Source organism: Arvicanthis niloticus, chromosome X, assembly GCF_011762505.2.
Source record: "Arvicanthis niloticus isolate mArvNil1 chromosome X, mArvNil1.pat.X, whole genome shotgun sequence".
Taxonomy (NCBI): Eukaryota; Metazoa; Chordata; class Mammalia; order Rodentia; family Muridae; genus Arvicanthis; species Arvicanthis niloticus.
In genome coordinates, this window is record NC_047679.1 from 80,998,226 (window position 1) to 81,016,978 (window position 18,753).

Sequence of the window (18,753 nt, forward strand, 5' to 3'; positions counted from 1 at the left end):
CTAAGACTCTGGTGTGTACTCACTGTAGTTTTTTAAAGATTTATTTATTTTATGTATAAAATAAATAAATCTTTAAAAAACAAACAAACAAACAAACAGTAATATAATACAAGTGGCCAAAAGTCTATATAGCTTTAATTATTAGCAGGCACTGGTATTTCTAAATAATGCCTGCTCAGGCTAATTGCTTTGATCACAATCACCCTCTGCTTCTTGCCACCAGGCTATACCCTTCACCAAGAGGTTCCAAGACCTCCAGCTCTTCTGTGCCATTTGGAGGTCAGGGCATCAGTCAACACTGCTAGAAGACTCAACAACTGCCCACTCTGACAATCTAGTGTATGCTTATATGCTACTGAGGGGAAATAAAGCTTCCTGCTGTCTCCTTTTGCAGTATACTTGTTCAGACGCTTCTCGGCACTGGGTATAGTGTACCATGCCTTTAATCATAGCACTCAGAAGGCTGAAGCTGGCGGATCTCTGTGAGTTCCAGGCTAGCCTGGATGGGAAGTTCCAGGTCATGCAAAGCTACATAGTAAGACTTTCAGAAAGAAGGGGGGAGGAAGGATGGAAGAAAAGACTTATAGGTTCATTTCTGTAATCCCAGCAATTGGGAGTCTCAGGTAGGTTCAAGGCCAACCTGAGTTTCAAAACAAGTTCCAGGTCAGCCTGGGATAGATACATAGTAAGACTCTAGCCTCCAAATAACAACAAAAAAGAACTATTTACTTTCCACAATAATGTCTGTTTCTTAAGAAGTCTCTTGGGGAGGGAGTGCTGGAGAGTTGGCCCAGCTGTTAAGACCACGTGTTGCTCTTGCAGAGGACTTAGTTTTGATCCCCAGCACCCACATGGTAATGACAACTCTATGTAACTCCAGTTCTAGGAGAACTGACACCCTCTTCAGACCTCTGCAGCCGCTAAACATGCATGAGGTGCACATGCATACCTGCAGGCAAAACACTAACATACATAAAATGAAACAATTTTTAAAAGACTCTTGGGGCCAGCCAATAGCTCAATGGTAGAATGGTTGCCTAATCTGTGTAGCTAGGCATGCTGCCTTGTGCCTTGCTATCTCAGCACTTGGAAGTCTAAAGGAGGATCGCCATGAGTCTGAGACTACTCTGAGATGCACAGTGAGTTTTAAGCCAACCTGGTCTACTTGGTGAGACCCTATTTCAAAACAAGACAAAGCAAAGCAGCCCGATGACAACATTTCTTGAAGACAGCATCCCAACTTTTGTTGGCTATTTAGAGCTGGTATTTCCAGCTACTTAGAAGAGAATTATGAAAGCCGGGTGTTCCATCAGGAATGCTTAGGGAGACTGCTTGCTTCAGCCATGCACAGATGGCCCATCAGGGAAGCAAAATAGTTGGTACTTCGTCTCAGAGTACTTGAAAGACTTGAATATTACCTGGAGACTGTCTGAAATTCTGTTTCAGACATGCAGGATTTACTACCCATATTCATTGTTGAAGCTTTGCCTGTGCCATTAATTTTGGATGACTGTTATATTTGAAGGTCAATTAGGATAGGCTTTATTGAGCTTCACCAAACAGATACAGAAATAAATGTGAGGATGAGGTACATAGTTCAACAATAGAACATGTGCTTAGCATGAACAAAGCTCTGGTTTTATGTATTAGCACTAAAGAGGAGGAAATGGGATAGAAACATCTGTTATGTTTTAATGTAAAAATATCTGTTGTGTTCAAGAAAATGGAATGACTGCGGTGGTGGCACACGCCTTTAATCCCAGCACTTGGGAGGCAGAGGCAGGAGGATTACTGAGTTCGAGGCCAGCCTGGTCTACAGAGTGAGTTCCAGGACAGCCAGGGCTATACAGAGAAACCCTGTCTCGAAAAACCAAAAAAAAAAAAAAAAAAAAAAAAAAAAAAAAAAAAAAAAAAAAAAAAAGGAATAAAAGAATCCATGGCTAAGTCCTAGGGATATGGCCACTTTCTGGAAAGTGTTATTGAGAAAACTACTACAAACAAGGTGTAATCACTCACACTTACAATCCTAGCATCAGGATGGCCATAAGTTCAATACCAGCCTGGGCTATAATGTGAGATATTATAATAAACAAAATAAAACAAAAATAGAAAACGGGAGCAGTGAGATGGCTGCAGGTAAAGGCACCTGTCGCCAAACCTGATGACCCGACTTTAATCCTCAGAATCCATGTAGTAGACAGACAGAGCCAAATCCCACAAAGCAAATTGCCCTCTGACCTCCAGACTTGTACCATGGCACACATATGCACTCAGATTAAATTAATAAGGGGAAAAAGGAGGAGGAAGGGAGAGAGGAAAAGGAGGGGAGGAGAAAGAGGAGGAAGAAGAGGAAGAAGAGAAGGAAGAGGAGGAGGAGGAAAAGAAGAAATAGAACACGGAAAATACAATTTACTTAGGATAAATGACACAGACCTATGGTATATAGCAAGCCACTATGTCACTGCTTAACTTACTTGGACCTAATACTATGGAAGGCTCCTCCATACCTCTTTATGAATAATACCCCGCCAGCACTAATCAATACTCAGATAAAGTCTTTTTCCTTTGCATTTTGGTGATTTCCATTTGATGCTTTTTAATGCCAGAGAGGGACAATATCACTCTAATAAGACTAGAAGGTTCCTAATAAAGATTTTTGGTTGCTTTTTTAAAGACAAGGTATCACTATGTAGCCCTGGATGGCCTAGAGCTCTGTATGTAGACCAAGCTAGCCTGGAATTCACAAAGAATCTCCTGCCTCTGCCTTCTGAGTGCTGGAATTAAAGGTGTGTACCACTACAACAGGTAGGACAGCTCTTTTCTCTTTTCATTAGTAGCACCTAGGTCTAACCCAAGATTATTAGTACTTTCATCTAAATCTCTCAGCAACAATACTATTTGTTACAATAGAAAGCTCCTACTTTGTCTTCTGTGGTATGTCCAAATCGATTTGACAACATATATTAGAGGTATCTTCAGCAAAACAGAAGAGAATGCAAAACTGTCCCTAGCCACACAGTCTAGGGACCGTTAACAATGTAGCTGAAGTGACAGTGTTTCTGCTATCTTAGTTTCATGTTTAGCCTTTGGTCATTTTGGTTAATGATCTTGGTTTGGAAATGAGTGGTGGAAGCATGAAAGAACTGCTAACTCACACATTTCTCCTAGCTTCTCCTCAGATAGTCTGCCCATGGTTTCCTGTTTCCTAACTAACTCACTGTCAGCCAACATTGCAGAACCTAGGTTGGTGATAGGTACTCACTCCCATAGAAGATTCAATTCATGTGTCTTTTTTTAAAAATCAATTGTTTTCTGTGTGCTAGACACTGGATGAAACACTGCCAATAGAACCAAAGAGGTACAAATATAGATACCCTCTCTAGTTCTTACATCAGTCTTTAGGAATACTTCTCTGGCTCAGAAATAGTATATTCATTTTGAGACTGGAGTCTCAAGCCTGTATCCAGGCTTCGCCATTGATTCGCTATATGCTCATGAGAGGCTATGTTACTTCTTTGAGCCTCAATTCTTTTACCTGGAAATAAGAGAATGGCAAATCATAAAACCATTGTGAGGATTAAATGGGCCAATACATTTGAAGCACTTAACACACCTGAAGCATAGTATGTGCCTGTAAGGTGTTAGCTACAGTTGCTATTTATTAGTCCAAGATTATTGTGAGAATGAAATACAAGAATACATATAAGTTACTTAGCTCAGTGTCTGGCACACAGTAAGAATTCAATAAATAGCCAGACAGTTGCTGGGCGGTGGTGGTGCACGCCTTTAATCCCAGCACTTGGGAGGCAGAGGCAGGCGGATTTCTGAGTTCAAGGCCAGCCTGGTCTACAGAGTGAGTTCCAGGACAGCCAGGGCTATACAGAGAAACCCTATCTCGAAAAAAAAAAAAAAAAAGAATCTAATAAATAAATGATACTTTTCTTCCTTTCCTCCTTTATTTGGGTAAAATTGGTGATTATAATTTGTGCTATTTATACTTTCAAGGAGTGAACAAGACCAACTGCCAAGTATCAGAATCTAAATGTTTGTGAAGACAGAGCTGTCATGCAATAACCCAACTGTGCCGTTATCAGTCTGCCCTCCTTCCTGTTTCTCTAGGCAGCCTTTCCTGATGTCAACTCAACCAGTTAATCTCTCAGTCACTTGACACGTAGCTATATATACACGCTAGAATATGTGCATGCATCCTGTGCTGCAAGCATTTACAGTGAAGCTTATCTTAATCACTGTATGGTGAAACACTGAGAAAATGTTCAAGTTTAGGTCTTCACAAAGCAACAACTACAAAGTAGCTCCTTGGAAGATATTCACCCACAATAAAGAGATGGCTGCCCCTGTCTTACCTAGTACCTTATGGGTTTTTTTTTTTTTCTGGTCATACTTTCACTGTTATTTGTTTGATTCTTAGGCAACTCTGGAGGAGGGTATGGCCGGCATTATCATCATGGCCATCTGGGAGGAAAAGTTGGACCACAAAGCAGCCTTTCTACCAAAGTCAATGGTAGAAAGTGGCTTGCAAGTAAGCTCTGTGACTCTCACGTCGAGCACTCTCACGCTCAGGCTAATTAATTTTTATAGCTAGGCGTCTCATACCCAATATGTTACATATTGTATAATCATTGAGCCATCCACCGCCTTTGTAAATGGTGCAGCATTTACATGATATTGTTATATAAATAAGAAAATGAAGGTGTCCACAATTACAAAACTGCATTAGAGAGGGTTGGTGAGATGGCTCCCTGGGTGAAGGAACTTTCAATGCAAACCTAATGACAAAAGTTCCATTCTTGGAACCCACAATGGAAGGAGAATACTGAATACTGAAAGTTGTCCATTATTGCCCACACGTGCACACAAAAACACACCACCACCAACAACAACAACAGCAACATTTTAAAAGCACAAAATTGTGCTAGAGAGATGATGATGGAACTTGGTTTGAACTCTCAGTCTATTAAGTTATCTTTTGTTCCTATGATGGACTATTAATCTGTTGAGGCAAAACACCCTCTCTCACTCTCCTTTTCTCCTCCCTCTATTACCCCCTGCTGAGTCTTTTCCATTTTATGAATTCCTTTTCCTTTCTCTCTCTCTCTCTCCTCTCTCTCTCCTCTCTTCTCCTCTCTTCTCCTCTCTTCTCCTCTCCTCTCCTCTCCTCTCCTCTCCTCTCCTCTCCTTTCTTACAATTTTCTTCTTTTCCTTTCTAAAACTAGTTTACTTTCAAAGCAATTCTCACCATTTTTGAGCTGGTGAATCCAGCGCTTTCTCAGCTCTTCAGTTGGGGAGAAAACATAGAGAGGTCCTTCATCATATACGACCTGGAGTGGCAAACACAGTAAATTCTAAGGTTAGGGCTCAGAAGGCAAAAAGAAAGATCTCAGAGCAATGAGTGAGTCTTAAGGTATAGCATTGTATATTTGTTGTATAAAAGAAAGAAAAAACAAACAGCGTCTTCAGTTAGCAGTGGTTCAAGGGTCAGGTAAACCGGCTGAAGAATTCCTGAACTACTCGTGTCCAAGGATGTAAAACTTCAAAGCTCTTGGCTTTTGAATACTCTTAAATCCCATTAATGCATGTTTTATGTGTCTATTTACTTTACAATGTTTCCCTTAGTTCTTGGTAGAATTTTTCCTTTAGCAGAGGATATTTATGATTTCAGTATTAAATTTTGGTTTGTATGGAAGAAATTGAATTATATGACTTAAACTTTTTAAGATTTTGGAGGGGGCTTGGATAAGACAGGGTAAAATTTTAATTTGTGATGATTACACCTGTCTCCAGTTGTTTTTTTTCTCACTAATATTTGTCAAAACAAACCCAAATTAAAACTACAAATTTATTTTGTATTGAATAAGAATATATCTGGGATTATTGTCAACTCCATCAGTATTCTTCAAACACCATTTTCATTGTGTCGGGTATTACAGAGATGCATAAAATATAAAGGATTTGATTCTAAAGTCAAGCATGGTGACATATACCTGTAAGCCCATTACTCAGGAAGTTGAGGCAGAAGGATGGTGAACTCTAGGCTAGCCTTGGGTACATAGTAACAATGTCAAAAAAAAGTTTGGGGTCTAACTCTCATAAGGTTAATAGATATCACACAATGAATTGTAAAGTCAAATACAGTTTTTTGAATTATGAATTATTCTTAATTAATGCTGTTCTTCATTATCTGCTCAACAAGATCATGTTCAAAGACAGTGATAATAAAAACAATGTCACAAACACCCTACCTTCACAAGTTTTCTGTCAGTAACATGAAATCATTTTACATTTTTCTTTTTGCCTGTTGGCCTTGCTATGCTCATAAATCCATGACAGAAAGCCCCCTCCCCTGAGACTTTCCACTTCCTTTTCTGACTTTCACTGCTCAGAGGCTGCTACATTCACTTCATGTGACCTACACAGCTCTCAGGATACAAACAAGCCAACTGGAAGCCCAAATTGTACTCTCTTCTATGGCTTACATCGTATCTATCAAAAAGACACTCTTCCTTTGTTTCAGACTAGACCAGAAAGTATATTAATATCTAATAAGCCTTCCCCATACTGAATGTCCTCATATACTATCCCTTCCCTCCCCTTTTCAACCCACATGACCACCATTAAATAGACATGCAGAACCAGGAGGAAGTGAGATGAGCAGTCAATAAGCAGAGTGTCTTTCTCAATTTAGTCATCACAAACAAGACCTAACAGAATAGGGTTCCTGCTGATTTGTAAGCTTTTTGAGGTGTAGATGGAAAGAAACTGTGGTACATAGGGAAAACGCAAAAGTAAATATGCTTGTCAATTTCATATATTGTGTGTAAATTTCTAAAATGTAAATAAATAAATAAATAAGCCTTTGCTTATTTACATTTTTTTTCTTTTTGCCTGTTGGTCTTGTTGCCCAGGAGCATATTTACTAAATAAAGGGCTTCCGATAGTAAATATATGCCATTGGCAGCTCAGAAGTATCTTCTAAGGACCTGAGAGCCATTCTCATGAATGTTGGCATTCAAAGAATAAGACATAAAGATGTCTAAGATTCCATAGAAGAACAGAATCCTAATTTATATCATTATTAGTCAACAAACACAGCTGGGCCAATCTCATTTACAGTCACCTACTTTTTTTGTTTTTATTTGACTTCAAAAAGGAAAACATTAATCCTGCAAATAACACAGCTGAGGTATGTATTAGTCAGCCCCAGCTTTGCTTTAAAGACCCCTGACACAGAATTAATTATAATAATTGTTGCCTGGGTTACTTTTCAAGGACCTCCAAGGTCTCTTACCGACCAGAGTTACCAGTTCTGACTGGGTGTGGTAGCAATAATTAGTAAGCCTGTAATCCAAGCAGCTGGGAGGCTATGGTAGGAGGGTTGTAAGTTTGAGACCTGCCTTACATCTCGTGGAGAGATCTCATCATTTTTTAAGTGGGTGAAGGAGAGAAGAGGAAGATTACGATGGAGAGTCTGGGATAGAGAGGGAGAAGACTAAAAGGGAGGTGGGGTCAGGAGGGAAAGGAAGATAGAGGGGGGGAAGGTTAGGAGAGGGGGATTCGAGGGACAGAGAGGGGGCTGAGAGAGAGAAAAAAATTAGAAGGGGTAGGATAGAGAGAGGAAATTAGGAGAAACCATTGGCTCTTCACTTGTGCCTGTGCCGATTCTCAAAGAATATTCTAATAGAGACAAAAACTCCACCCTCAGATCATACCATTTTCTGAATATGTATCCCATGAAGAGCCATGACAATTGATCCTGCATTTGCCAACAACTGATTATCTTTAACCACATGTCTCCATACCTTATGTTGCCCTGCTTATGTTTTCAATAAATGTCCTCCAACCCTAGCAGGGAAGACTCTTTGAGATGTGGATCTCCTACTTCTACAACCATCTGCCTTGTAAGGAAACTCTCTTTTGGAAACTCATCTTAGTGACGGGCATACTAACATAGTGCAGTGGGCCAAACAGGCCTGTTTCCTTAACATGTCTTCCTTGACAACTTCAATTTCTGCTGACTGGGACCTAGTATCCTTCAACTCATTCCTAATTACTCCTTACAGAGGCTTTTCTAGAGTGCATTAGATAAAATAACTCACCTGGAATGGGTACGGGAACCTTTCAATGATTGAAATCTGTTCCATTTCACTAGACTCCTCACCCCTCCTCTGTAATGAAAAAAGGAAGTAGGGTTGGTTACCTATGGATGTGGTTTGGATGAGAATGGCCTCCATTGGCTCATGAATTTGAATACTTGCTCCCTGGTTGGTGGAACATTTGGGGAAGGATTAGGAGGTGTGGGGGTAGCTTTGGAGGTTTCAGAAGACTCATTTCCAACCTCTCAGCTTCTGAGGTGTGGATCGTGATGTAAGCTCTCAGCTGTTCCTCTGGAGTGCCTTTGCTCCACCATCATAGACTCTACCCCTCTGAAACCATAAGCCCCAAATTAAACATTTTCTTTACTTTTCTAAATGTTTATTTATTTATGTGTATGAATGCTCTACCTGCATATATTCTTGCATGCTAGAAGAGGGCACCAGATCCCATTACAGATGGTTGTGAGCCACCATGTGGTTGCTGGGAATTGAACTCAGGACCTCTGGAAGTGCAGACAGTCCTCTTAACCACAAAGCCATCTCTCCAGCCCCTAAACATTTTCTTTTATAAGTTGTTTTGGCCATGGTGTTTATACAGTAATAGAAAAGTAACTAAGACACAAGTGCTTCTCTTTTCCCAGTTTCTTTCAGTACTGGGAATCTTCTACCGTGGCATCAAAAAACTCTAGCAAAAATGTCAGACCTTTATTTTTTTAAATATTCATTTTATATTTATTTATATGTGTATTCCATAGATGCCAGAAAATGACATGCTTTGCCCCCAACCTAGAGTTATGGTGACAGTGAGCCATCCACTGGGGATGCTAGGAGTTGTACTTATGTCTCTGCAAGAGCAACAATTGCTGTTAACTACTGAGCCATCTCTCCAGGTGCCAAAATAATTTCTTAATGATTACTTCCATTCCAATAGCCCCATAGACATTTCAAATCATGAGCAAAAAATGTAGTTTCTCAACAATTGGTGCTAGGAATCAGATAGCTATTTCACATCACACCCCAATGTATAGTTCGGATGGGTTTAAGCAAATAAGATGAAAGGAGAACTATGATGGAATAGGGCTGTAGCTCAGTGCTAGACTGCTTCCTTATACACATGATGTTCTAGACTCAATTACCAGCACTGGAGAAAAATAAAAACAGTTACAGAGAAATGAGGATGTCAGTATGATGGTACACAGCTATAATCCCAGGGCGTGGGAGCCTGGGTACAGAGGGAGCCTAAGCCAACCTGGGCTACTTGTGCTACAGAGGGAGACTGTCAGACTGTCAAAAATACAAACAGGAAAAAAGAGAAACAAAAAGAAGAAATAAAGAGCTATGTGTGGTGGCATATATGTTTAATCTTACCATCTGGGAGGCAGAGCTTTTCATAAGTTCAAGGCCACCCTGGCCAGCCAGAAATACATAGTGAGACCATTTCTCAAAGAAGGAGGATGAGGAGGAGGAAGAGGAGGAGGAGGAGGAGATAGGCTGGAGGAAGGAAAGAGACTTTGGGCAGAATAAAATAAACCAAAACCAAACTCAAAGATTAAAAAACTGGAAGAATATTTTCAACACAACAATAGTAACAAAGGACTGATTATCTTATATCAAGATGTCTTTGAAAGTGTTAGAAACTCAGTAAATACCCCAAAAAAGTGGGTCAAAGGAGAAACATGCAATTCACAAATGACACATTATTGTTCAGTCTTACAGGTAAAAATGTCAGCAATGAAATATTTTTTCTCCAAAAATTTAACTGTTATTTAAAATATCTCATGTTATAAAGAATGGAGAAAATTACATCCTATGTAGTTTTCAACTTCTAGAAAATGAAATGGAATAATATAAACAAAAATAATAAAAGCATTATTGGAATTGGAGAGATGGCTCAGCAGTTAAGAATAGTGCCTGTAGCCGGGTGGTGGTGGTGCACGCCTTTAATCCCAGCACGTGGGAGGCAGAGGCAGGCGGATTTCTGAGTTCGAGGCCAGCCTGGTCTACAGAGTGAGTTCCAGGACAGCCAGGGCTACACAGAGAAACCCTGTCTCAAAAAACCAAAAAAAAAAAAAAAAAAAAAAAAAAATAGTGCCTGTTGTTGCAGGGACTCAGTTTACGTCTGAGGACCCACAGCACAAACACCTGTAACTTCTGGCCTCCATGCACACACTACATGTTTATATACATGTAGGCAAAACATTCAAATACCTTAAAAATGTTTGGGGCAGAAGACGGCTCAGTAGTTAAGAGCATTTGCTAAACCAGATGGTCGTGGCACATGCCTTTAATCCCAGCACTAGGAAGGCAGAGACTGGTGGATCTCTGAGTTTGAGGCCAGCTTGGTCTACAGAACAAGTTCCAGGATAGCTAGGGCCACACACACACACACAGACACACACACACACACACACACAACCCTGCTCAAAAAAAAAAAAAAAAAAACTAGAAAAAGCAAAGAGTACTTGCTAATCTTGCAAAGGACTCAGATTTGGTTCCTAGTGCCTACATAGAGGCTTACAACCGCCTTCAAGTTCAGTTCCAGGGGATGCATCCAACACCAGAACTGATGCAGTGTTCTGGCCTCCACGGCACCAGCTACCAGGCATGCATGTGGTGCACTTACATGCACATATACATTCACAAAATAGTGAACGAACCTTAAAAAGGGGGGCAGGGAGATAGTTCCTGAGGAGATGGCCCAATGGTTTGGCTGCTTTTTCAGAGAACCTGGATTTGATTCTCAATCCCAACTTGGCAGTTTATAAATGTCTGTAACTCCAGTTCCCCAAATGGCTCGGAGAGTCAAGGCACTTGTCACCAAGCCTGATGACCTGAGTTCAATCTCCAGGACCTTCATGGTGGAAGGCAAGAACTGATTTCCACGAGTTGGCCTCTGGCTTCCATAGTCAAGCTGTGGTACATTTGCACTTACATGCAACAAACAAACAAACCAATAAACAACTAAGTGCAGCCGGGCATGCTGCCACAGCTTTTAATCCTAGCACTGAGGGGGCAGGCAGAGGCAGGTGAGTCTCTGAATTTAAATTCAGCCTGGTCTACATAATGAATTCCTGGCTAGCAAGTGCTACATGGTGAGACTCTGTCTCAAATAATCAAGAAATAAACACATACAAACACACATTAATACATAAATAAATAAACATAATTAAAAATTTTTTTTTTCAGGGAAAAGAAGGAAACAGAGAAAGGTACCTGGCTCCCATAGACACTTAAACAGGTGCACATGTATTTGTGTACACTTATGCCATACACACCCAGGAAAAAATATCTAAAACACCAACTACCTCCCAAAGAAAATAAATCAAGGTATATAGTAGCATTGTATTCTAATTATATAATGTATATGAGTAGATAGATATAGATATAGATACATATTAGATATAGATACAGATATGAAACACATGCATAACCACATATATACATACATATAAGCACCATACATACATTTAAAAATAAATCTTCAAAAAAAGAAAGCCATTTTAAAAATTTCTGTATGTATGTATGTATGTATGTATGTATTTGCAGGAACATACCTATGGAGGTCAGAGGACAGCCTCAGATATCAGTCCTCACCTCCCACCTTCTTTGAGACATGGTCACTTTTTTCAGCTGCTGCATATATGAGACTAGTTGAACCTTGAGCTTCCAGGAGTTCTCCTGTCTCCACCTCCCATCTTGCCATAGGAGGGCTGAGTTTGCAGAAGTGCATGCACTACCAGATCTGGCTTTAGGTGAGTTCTGGGGATACTCAAGCCCTTGGCCTTGCTGTGGCAAGCACTTTACCATCTCCCAGCCTGAATGAAAAAAAAACTATTTTTCTTGCATTTTTGTTTTCTATCTGTTTCGTGTGTGTGTGTGTGTGTGTGTGTGTGTGTGTGTGTGTGTGTTCACATGTGAGGCACAGTTCTCATGTGGAGGTGAGAGGACAATTTTCAGGGCTAGAACTCAAGTCATCAGAGTTGGCAAGAAGTTCGCCTCCCCAGTAAGCAATCTGGCTGGCTCCCGGTGAAGAATTTTCTAAGAAAACAAAACTGTGTTCTACAACATACTACACTGCCACCATTGTATTTAGAGTATTTGAGAGTTTCAAGTGCCTTACGATCTGTAGCTCCCCCTCATTGACACGGGCCTCATCTTACCGGAATCTGTCTTTCTGGTGGAGGATTTTTTTCAGGAACTACTGTTTCAACACACGTGATCTTCTCAACATCTATGGAACCTTTTTTACTGCCTCTTCTCTGAAGGAAAGAATGAGGAAGAAAATGAAGAAAGATTACAAGTGATCAAGCAACTAGATGTTTACACTGTTATCTAATGACCCTCTGTGGTGAGGTGGTACTTGCAGCCTAACAGAACCTGGTTTTTGTTTTTGACACAAGGTCTCACTCTGTAGCCCTGGCTGGCCTAGAACACAAGTGCTGGGATTAAAAGTATGTGCTACTGTGCTTGGTAGAACCTGTTAGCTTAAAAAAAAAAACGTTTTAGAAATGTTTAAAAAGGTTTTATCTAACCTTTAAATGACAAATGGGAAACAGATAACATAGAAGAATAAATGACTATATGTATTTTTGTCACAGAAATAAAAAGGCAGGGCTGGAGAGATGGCTCAGCAGTTAAAAGCACTGACTGTTCTTCCAGAGGTTCTGAGTTCAATTCCCAGCAACCACATGGTGGCTCACGACTATCTGTAATGGGATCTGACACCCTCTTCTTGTGTGTCTGAAGCCAGCTACAGTGTACTCATATATGTAAAATAAATAAATACTTTAAAAAAAGAAATAAAAAGGCAATGTCAAATTCTTGGATTTTATTCTCAACAAGCATATAGTGAGTTCTTACCAACCACTCAATTCTATGGTAAGACTTTTTTTTTTTCGTTTTTCGAGACAGAGTTTCTCTGTGTAGCCTTGGCTGTCCTGGAACTCACTCTGTCGACCAGGCTGGCCTTGAACTCAGAAATCCTTCTGCCTCTGCCTCCCAAGTGCTGGGATTAAAGGCATGTGCCACCATTGCTCTTGGTAAGACATTCTGAACAACTTCTTAACACACTTGACTTTTTTCCCAGGCATGACTGTACCTACCTGTAGGCCTAGGAAATATTTTTTAAAGTTTGACGTACTTAGCTCTACTTAATTCCTACCCACCACCCCTTTCTACCATGGAAGACATACCTCGTGTCTCACAAAAGATCTGAGACTATGTCCTTGAAATGGTGAAATATGGGCTCCTCCTTTGGGAAACTTACCCCACGTTCAAAGTCATATTCATAGTATGAAAGTTTGTGTACAGTCAAGAGAAATAGGCGCTTCTTAAAGTTTAAAGGTGATGTTTTCTTTTTCTGTTGGGAGCGCTTCAGAAAGATGCTCTCCAGTATCACTGCAGCCATGGCTCCCTCTCTCTGGAACTTGTTTGTGTGCTGTGAATAATGAAAGATTTTAAGGTTCTAGCATAGTCATCTTTGTCCTACGTGATTCTGCCTCAGCCCTGCAACACACATATACAACACTAGCAAGGAGCCTTATTTCTGCCTGAACTCCTTCCACAGTCCCCAGCTTGGTCAAATTTCAAGTACAGTGAATGCATACTGTTTAACCAGGGGATTGATTCTACTTGGTGAGTTTACACAACTGGGCTTCTTGTGTAAGGGAGCTGAATGCTCTAGAGCCCACAACATACCCCGGGGTGGTCAGTAATGTCTAGACACTTTACACTACTTACCCTTTTATGACACATATTCCTAATCTGTAAACAGCACATTTTTCTGTGAATCTGTTGACCCTGGTATTCTCAGAAGAGATAATTCAAATACCAGAAGTCACTAAGGCAGATACTGAACTATCAGTTCCCAGGATCCTACACAATGATATAATTTTTTCAAAAGTTGACCCACTCATGTCTGTAGCTAAAAGGACATGGAGGCTTCACCTGTCCTTATGAGCACACAATAACTGCCATCTAAGTGATTTAGCTCACTCCCTGCTGACCAGGGTATAAAGGAGAAGCTTTGTTTTCAAGCTGAGACCAGTTTTCCTACAGTAGTTTAGCACGTTGGCCTCCCTGTCGCCTCCCCTTAAATGCTTTCTTTTAAATGGCACCAGGTAAAAGTGATTTGACAATGGAGCAGTGGTTAAGAACACTTGTTGCTCTTGCAGAAAACCAGGAGTCAGTTTCCAGCACCCAGATGATGGCTCACAACCACTTGTAACCCCAGTTCCTGGAGATTTGGTGCCTTCTTCTGACCTCCTAGTGGTGTATAGATGTAAGTGCAGGCAAATCACTTATAACCATACAATAAAATAACATCTTTTTTTTTTTTTTTCAAAAAAAGTGACATAACTACGTTGCTGTTAAGGATGCCAGCTGTGCACAGCTAACTATTGAACTGATCAGGGGGTTCCCAATGGAGGAGTTAGAGAGAAGACTGAAGGAGCTGAAAGGGTTTGTGGCCCCATGAGGAGAGCAACAATACCAACCAACCAGAGCTCCCAGGGTCTAAACCACCAGCCTGGGAGCACATAGGGAGGGACCCCTGGCTCCAGCTGTATATGTAGGGGAGGATAACAATGTCAGGTATAGGTGGGAGAGGAGATCCTTGGTCCCATGAAGGCTGAACACTGAGTATGGGGGAATTCGTGGGTAGGGAGGTGAAAGTGTGGGGGATAGGTGGGGGGACATCCTCATAGAATCAGGAGGAGGGGGATGTGATAGGAGTTCCTAAGTGGGTGGGGGAAATGGGGTAAGGGGATAACATCTGAATTGTAAATAAAATATCCAATAAAAAATAAAAAAAATAAAAACAATTTTTAAAAAGGATGCCAGCTGTGCTCATTTAGGAAGAACAGTATGCTTAGAATACTCCAGGAAATTCCCCCAAACCATCAAATGCTTTTCTGTAGTGCTGATACCCCAGTGTAGCTCATGCCAACCTTCAACTCATTTGGTAGCCTAGGCAGGCCCAGAGAGCATGCCAAACCTGCTGCTTCAGCATCTACAGTGCTATCTAGATTACAGCCCTGCCACACCAGGCACAGCTCAACAATGACTTCTTCAGACAGACAGACAGACAGATAGACACACACACACACACACACACACACACACGTATGTACATGAGCAAACACACACACTGACTCCCTTCACTCAGTCTACCTGAAGTTTATGCACAATTTTACCAATTCTAAACTTTCATTAGAAATATAAATATATGTGAAAAGATAATAAGTCATAAAAAATTGATCACAGAGTAACAAAAAAAAAATCATTATATGTCCCTGGAGGATCAGTGGCTTTTTCTCTGCAAGGAGTGTGAAATTTTATTTTCACAAAATACCTTTTGCTTTTGATGCCACTATAAAAGCCAAATAAGTAAATTCAGCACTATTACTTTTTTTCTCTGAAAAAGTGATTTTTTTAAAGCATAGAGAGCAAGAGGGGGTTTGTTTTATTTTGCTGGTTTTACCTTGCTCCGTAAGTCCCCTTTCTTGCCCTCTGCCTAAAATGTACTCCTGCCAGAGTGACAAGCCATCAGTTCTACCTTCAGTTTCGGCTCAAAGTCCAATTTTCCACTTAATAGCATAATTCTCCAATTACTCACAAGTAGTGGTAACATGGCAAACCTTTGTACTCTAGTCTTATTAATTACTACATCGTAGAGTAATAAGTCATTATTACTTATTATTTGGTTATTACTCATTAATTATAATTAATAAGCCATTATTACTTGTTAATTGTAATTCATAAGTCATTATTACTTATTGATTGCTAAGTCATTTGTAAAATATCACTCTTGCTTCATGATGAATAAAAATCAAGTACCTCTTCATAATCAAAGACCCAAATTACGGAAGGCAAAATAAAACCCTAAAGAAACTGAGTAGCATAAGAAGTATAGGGTCAAAAAGCATCCCAAGGAACCATATCCATTAGTGTATGTGCTAGAGAGTAGATCGCTCATGAGCCTTTTTCCCTTCGATTATGTTGTGTGATCTTAGTGGACACATTCCCTGCTTAGGCCTAGCATCAGTTTCAGTCTGGACACCTGCTCTTATGTCCTATGCTACTGTTGCTTCTTCCTTCCTTCCTCCCTCCCTTCCTTCCTTCCTTCCCTCTTTCCTTCCTTCCTTGAACAAATCCAATTTGTACAAGCGGAAGACTCTTGTGTCTCTCAAGTGCTTATGTTGAAGTAAGTGTGCTGGTCTAAATATGAGGAAGTAAGCCACCACGCCCCTCTGAGCAAGGAGCGAGAGGGCCTCTACCTCTAGACCATTGAACTGCATGGTTACTGGAATGGCCATGGTTGACTATCCCTTTGTTCTTCTTCCTTTCCTTAAATTGCAATCCAGACTCACGGAACCTAAAAATGTGGTCGTTCTTTCTTAGGTACCTCTGGTCCACTAGCCAATAATATAAAAGAAAAGGCATCTATCTCTGTGTCTTCCAGAAGGCTGGCACAGTGCAGCGAAGTGCTCTTTGATAGCAGATAGAGCCTTGGAGCTACTTATTGTGGGAAGCTCCAATTTTGCCTCTAGCAATGTCATTGGCTAATAGAGACATCCAAACACACAAAAAATATGCATGATGAAAGCTGACCTGGCACGTGTTAGTCAAGGGGTGAGAGACGCAGTGGAAACAGAAGTAACAGAAATGTCACACATACTGAGAGAAGTCCATTCAGGTGATGAAAAAAAAAAAAAAAAAAGGGAGAGAAAATCTAACTTGTTTGTGTGACACATAGTTTCAGTGTTATAACAATATTAAAATCCAAATACAAGAAATACACATAGCCTCCTTTTTGCAGCCTCTCAGCTCTATATGTAGCAGCAGAATTTAAAAAGAGGAAGCCTATTAGTAAGAGTTCAGTTATCATACAAACTGCACTACACCGAGGCATTAATATTCATAGCACTTGAAGAGTCAATAAATGAAAGCATTGCTGGCAATTATCCTTGTTTATGATAAGATGAAACACTGCTAGAAGCAACACTGAAGCAATATGCAGTAAATGACCCAGCTTGCCTATGATGGAAGACAGTCGATGAGAGAACGGTGAGTCACCAGTACTCCAATAGAACCACTTAACTAGAATATCGAAGGAGTAGCATTTTCTCATTATTTCTCCTTTAAAGCTCTTGGTAATTGGTCATCAAGCATCTGGCTATTTCAATTTTCTTTTCCTTAACGAAATGGAAAAGAACTCCTGTTCTAGTGTCATCTACCAGTCAGGCACTTTATATTATTTCATCATTTATGTTTGTACTGCTGGTAATGAAACTCGGACCTTGTGCGTGCGTGCTAGGCTAGAGCTGTGCCACCGAGCCACACATCCCAGCTTCTGACCAACATCTTCCATGGGTTCTTTCATTTGTTCGTGACATCAAACAATGAAACTCATATGTGTAAACTGTGTACCTTGTTTATCTTCATCCATCTCTAGCTCCTGCTGTATCTTGCAGTTTCCGTAGCATGCTATGACTTCCCAGGTTGATATCCCCTTCCCCTTCACACACAAGGTTCCATGTAGCTGAGGATATTATTAAACTTTCTATGTAGTCCAGGATGACTGTGTCCTTCTGATCTTCTCTTTCCTCCACCCGCTGTGTGTTTGGATTATAGGCCTGAATCCCTACACCCAGTTTATGAGGTGATATTAAACCCACTGGCTCTTTGCTTTTTTCTTTTCATTTCTTTTTCTTCTTTTTCTCATTTCTTTGAGAAGGTCTCACTACATAGCCCTGGCTGTCCTGGAACTCACTATGTAGATCATGCTGTCCTTAAACTCATAAGATTCCCCTGCCTCTGCCTCCCCAAGTGCTGGAATTAAAGGCATGTATCATCATGCCCTGACAGAAGAAAGGTCTTTATAATGTCAAGCCCATAGTATCAAAGCATCCCAATTGTTAGCCATAAGTTCTCAGGAAACACTCCACTGAAATCTACTTACTTTGTTAGCACTACAGGTGACCACATTCATGATGAAGACTTCCATTATATCAGGCTTATTTTTCAATAATTTTTTTGTTTCCCTTTGGTTAGACATTTATTTTTTCCCTGTTATGTCAAAATAATGTAAATTCATTGTAGAAATGTTTTAAGTTTAAGGATATTAAAAATTAAAAATCAATTACAAACTTTATATAGATAGATGTGTTAGAATTTTGGCATCTTTTTCATTTTTCTTCTGTGCACCTTTCTTTTGATAGTTGGTATCATATTGCACATATCATGTGTAGTTTGCTTATATTTAAAATTATCCATATATCCATTCATCCATCCATGCAACATCTTGCTTCAAAAAAGGTTCTAGCAGTCGTGTTTACCATTATTCCTAGCCACAGCTATGAAGTATGAGTACCATCTCACCACTCAGGAGGCTGAGACAGGAGGATCACATAGTGAGGTTAAGGTCAGCCTGGGCTACACAGTGAAACCCTGTCTCAAAATCTAAGTAACAAGAGAAAGAACAGCAATAATAATACTAATGATGAGAAGGAATTGGAGAAATGGCTCATCAGGTAAGAAGGGTGCTTGCTGCTCTTCCAGAGGACCCAATTTCAGTTTCCAGCATCCATATCAAGTAACTTACAGCATCCTGTAACTCTGACACTCTCTGAAGGCATCAGCA

At 40.3% G+C, this 18,753-nt stretch overlaps 1 protein-coding gene across 7 annotated transcripts in view; it reads right to left on the bottom strand.

Moving 5' to 3' along the window:
• The window catches only part of Btk (Bruton tyrosine kinase), a 45,035-nt gene that overhangs the window by 19,184 nt on the left and 7,098 nt on the right, over window positions 1-18,753 (bottom strand). For all 7 annotated transcript variants that reach the window (XM_076918234.1, XM_076918235.1, XM_076918236.1 and 4 more), the window contains 4 exons: window positions 13,378-13,548; window positions 12,272-12,370; window positions 8,115-8,183; window positions 5,258-5,339 (listed from right to left, as the gene is read on the bottom strand). In XM_076918234.1, coding sequence (XP_076774349.1) covers window positions 5,258-5,339; window positions 8,115-8,183; window positions 12,272-12,370; window positions 13,378-13,518 — 391 coding nt within the window. In that variant the 5' untranslated portion in view covers window positions 13,519-13,548. The remainder of the gene's footprint in view (window positions 1-5,257; window positions 5,340-8,114; window positions 8,184-12,271; window positions 12,371-13,377; window positions 13,549-18,753) is intronic.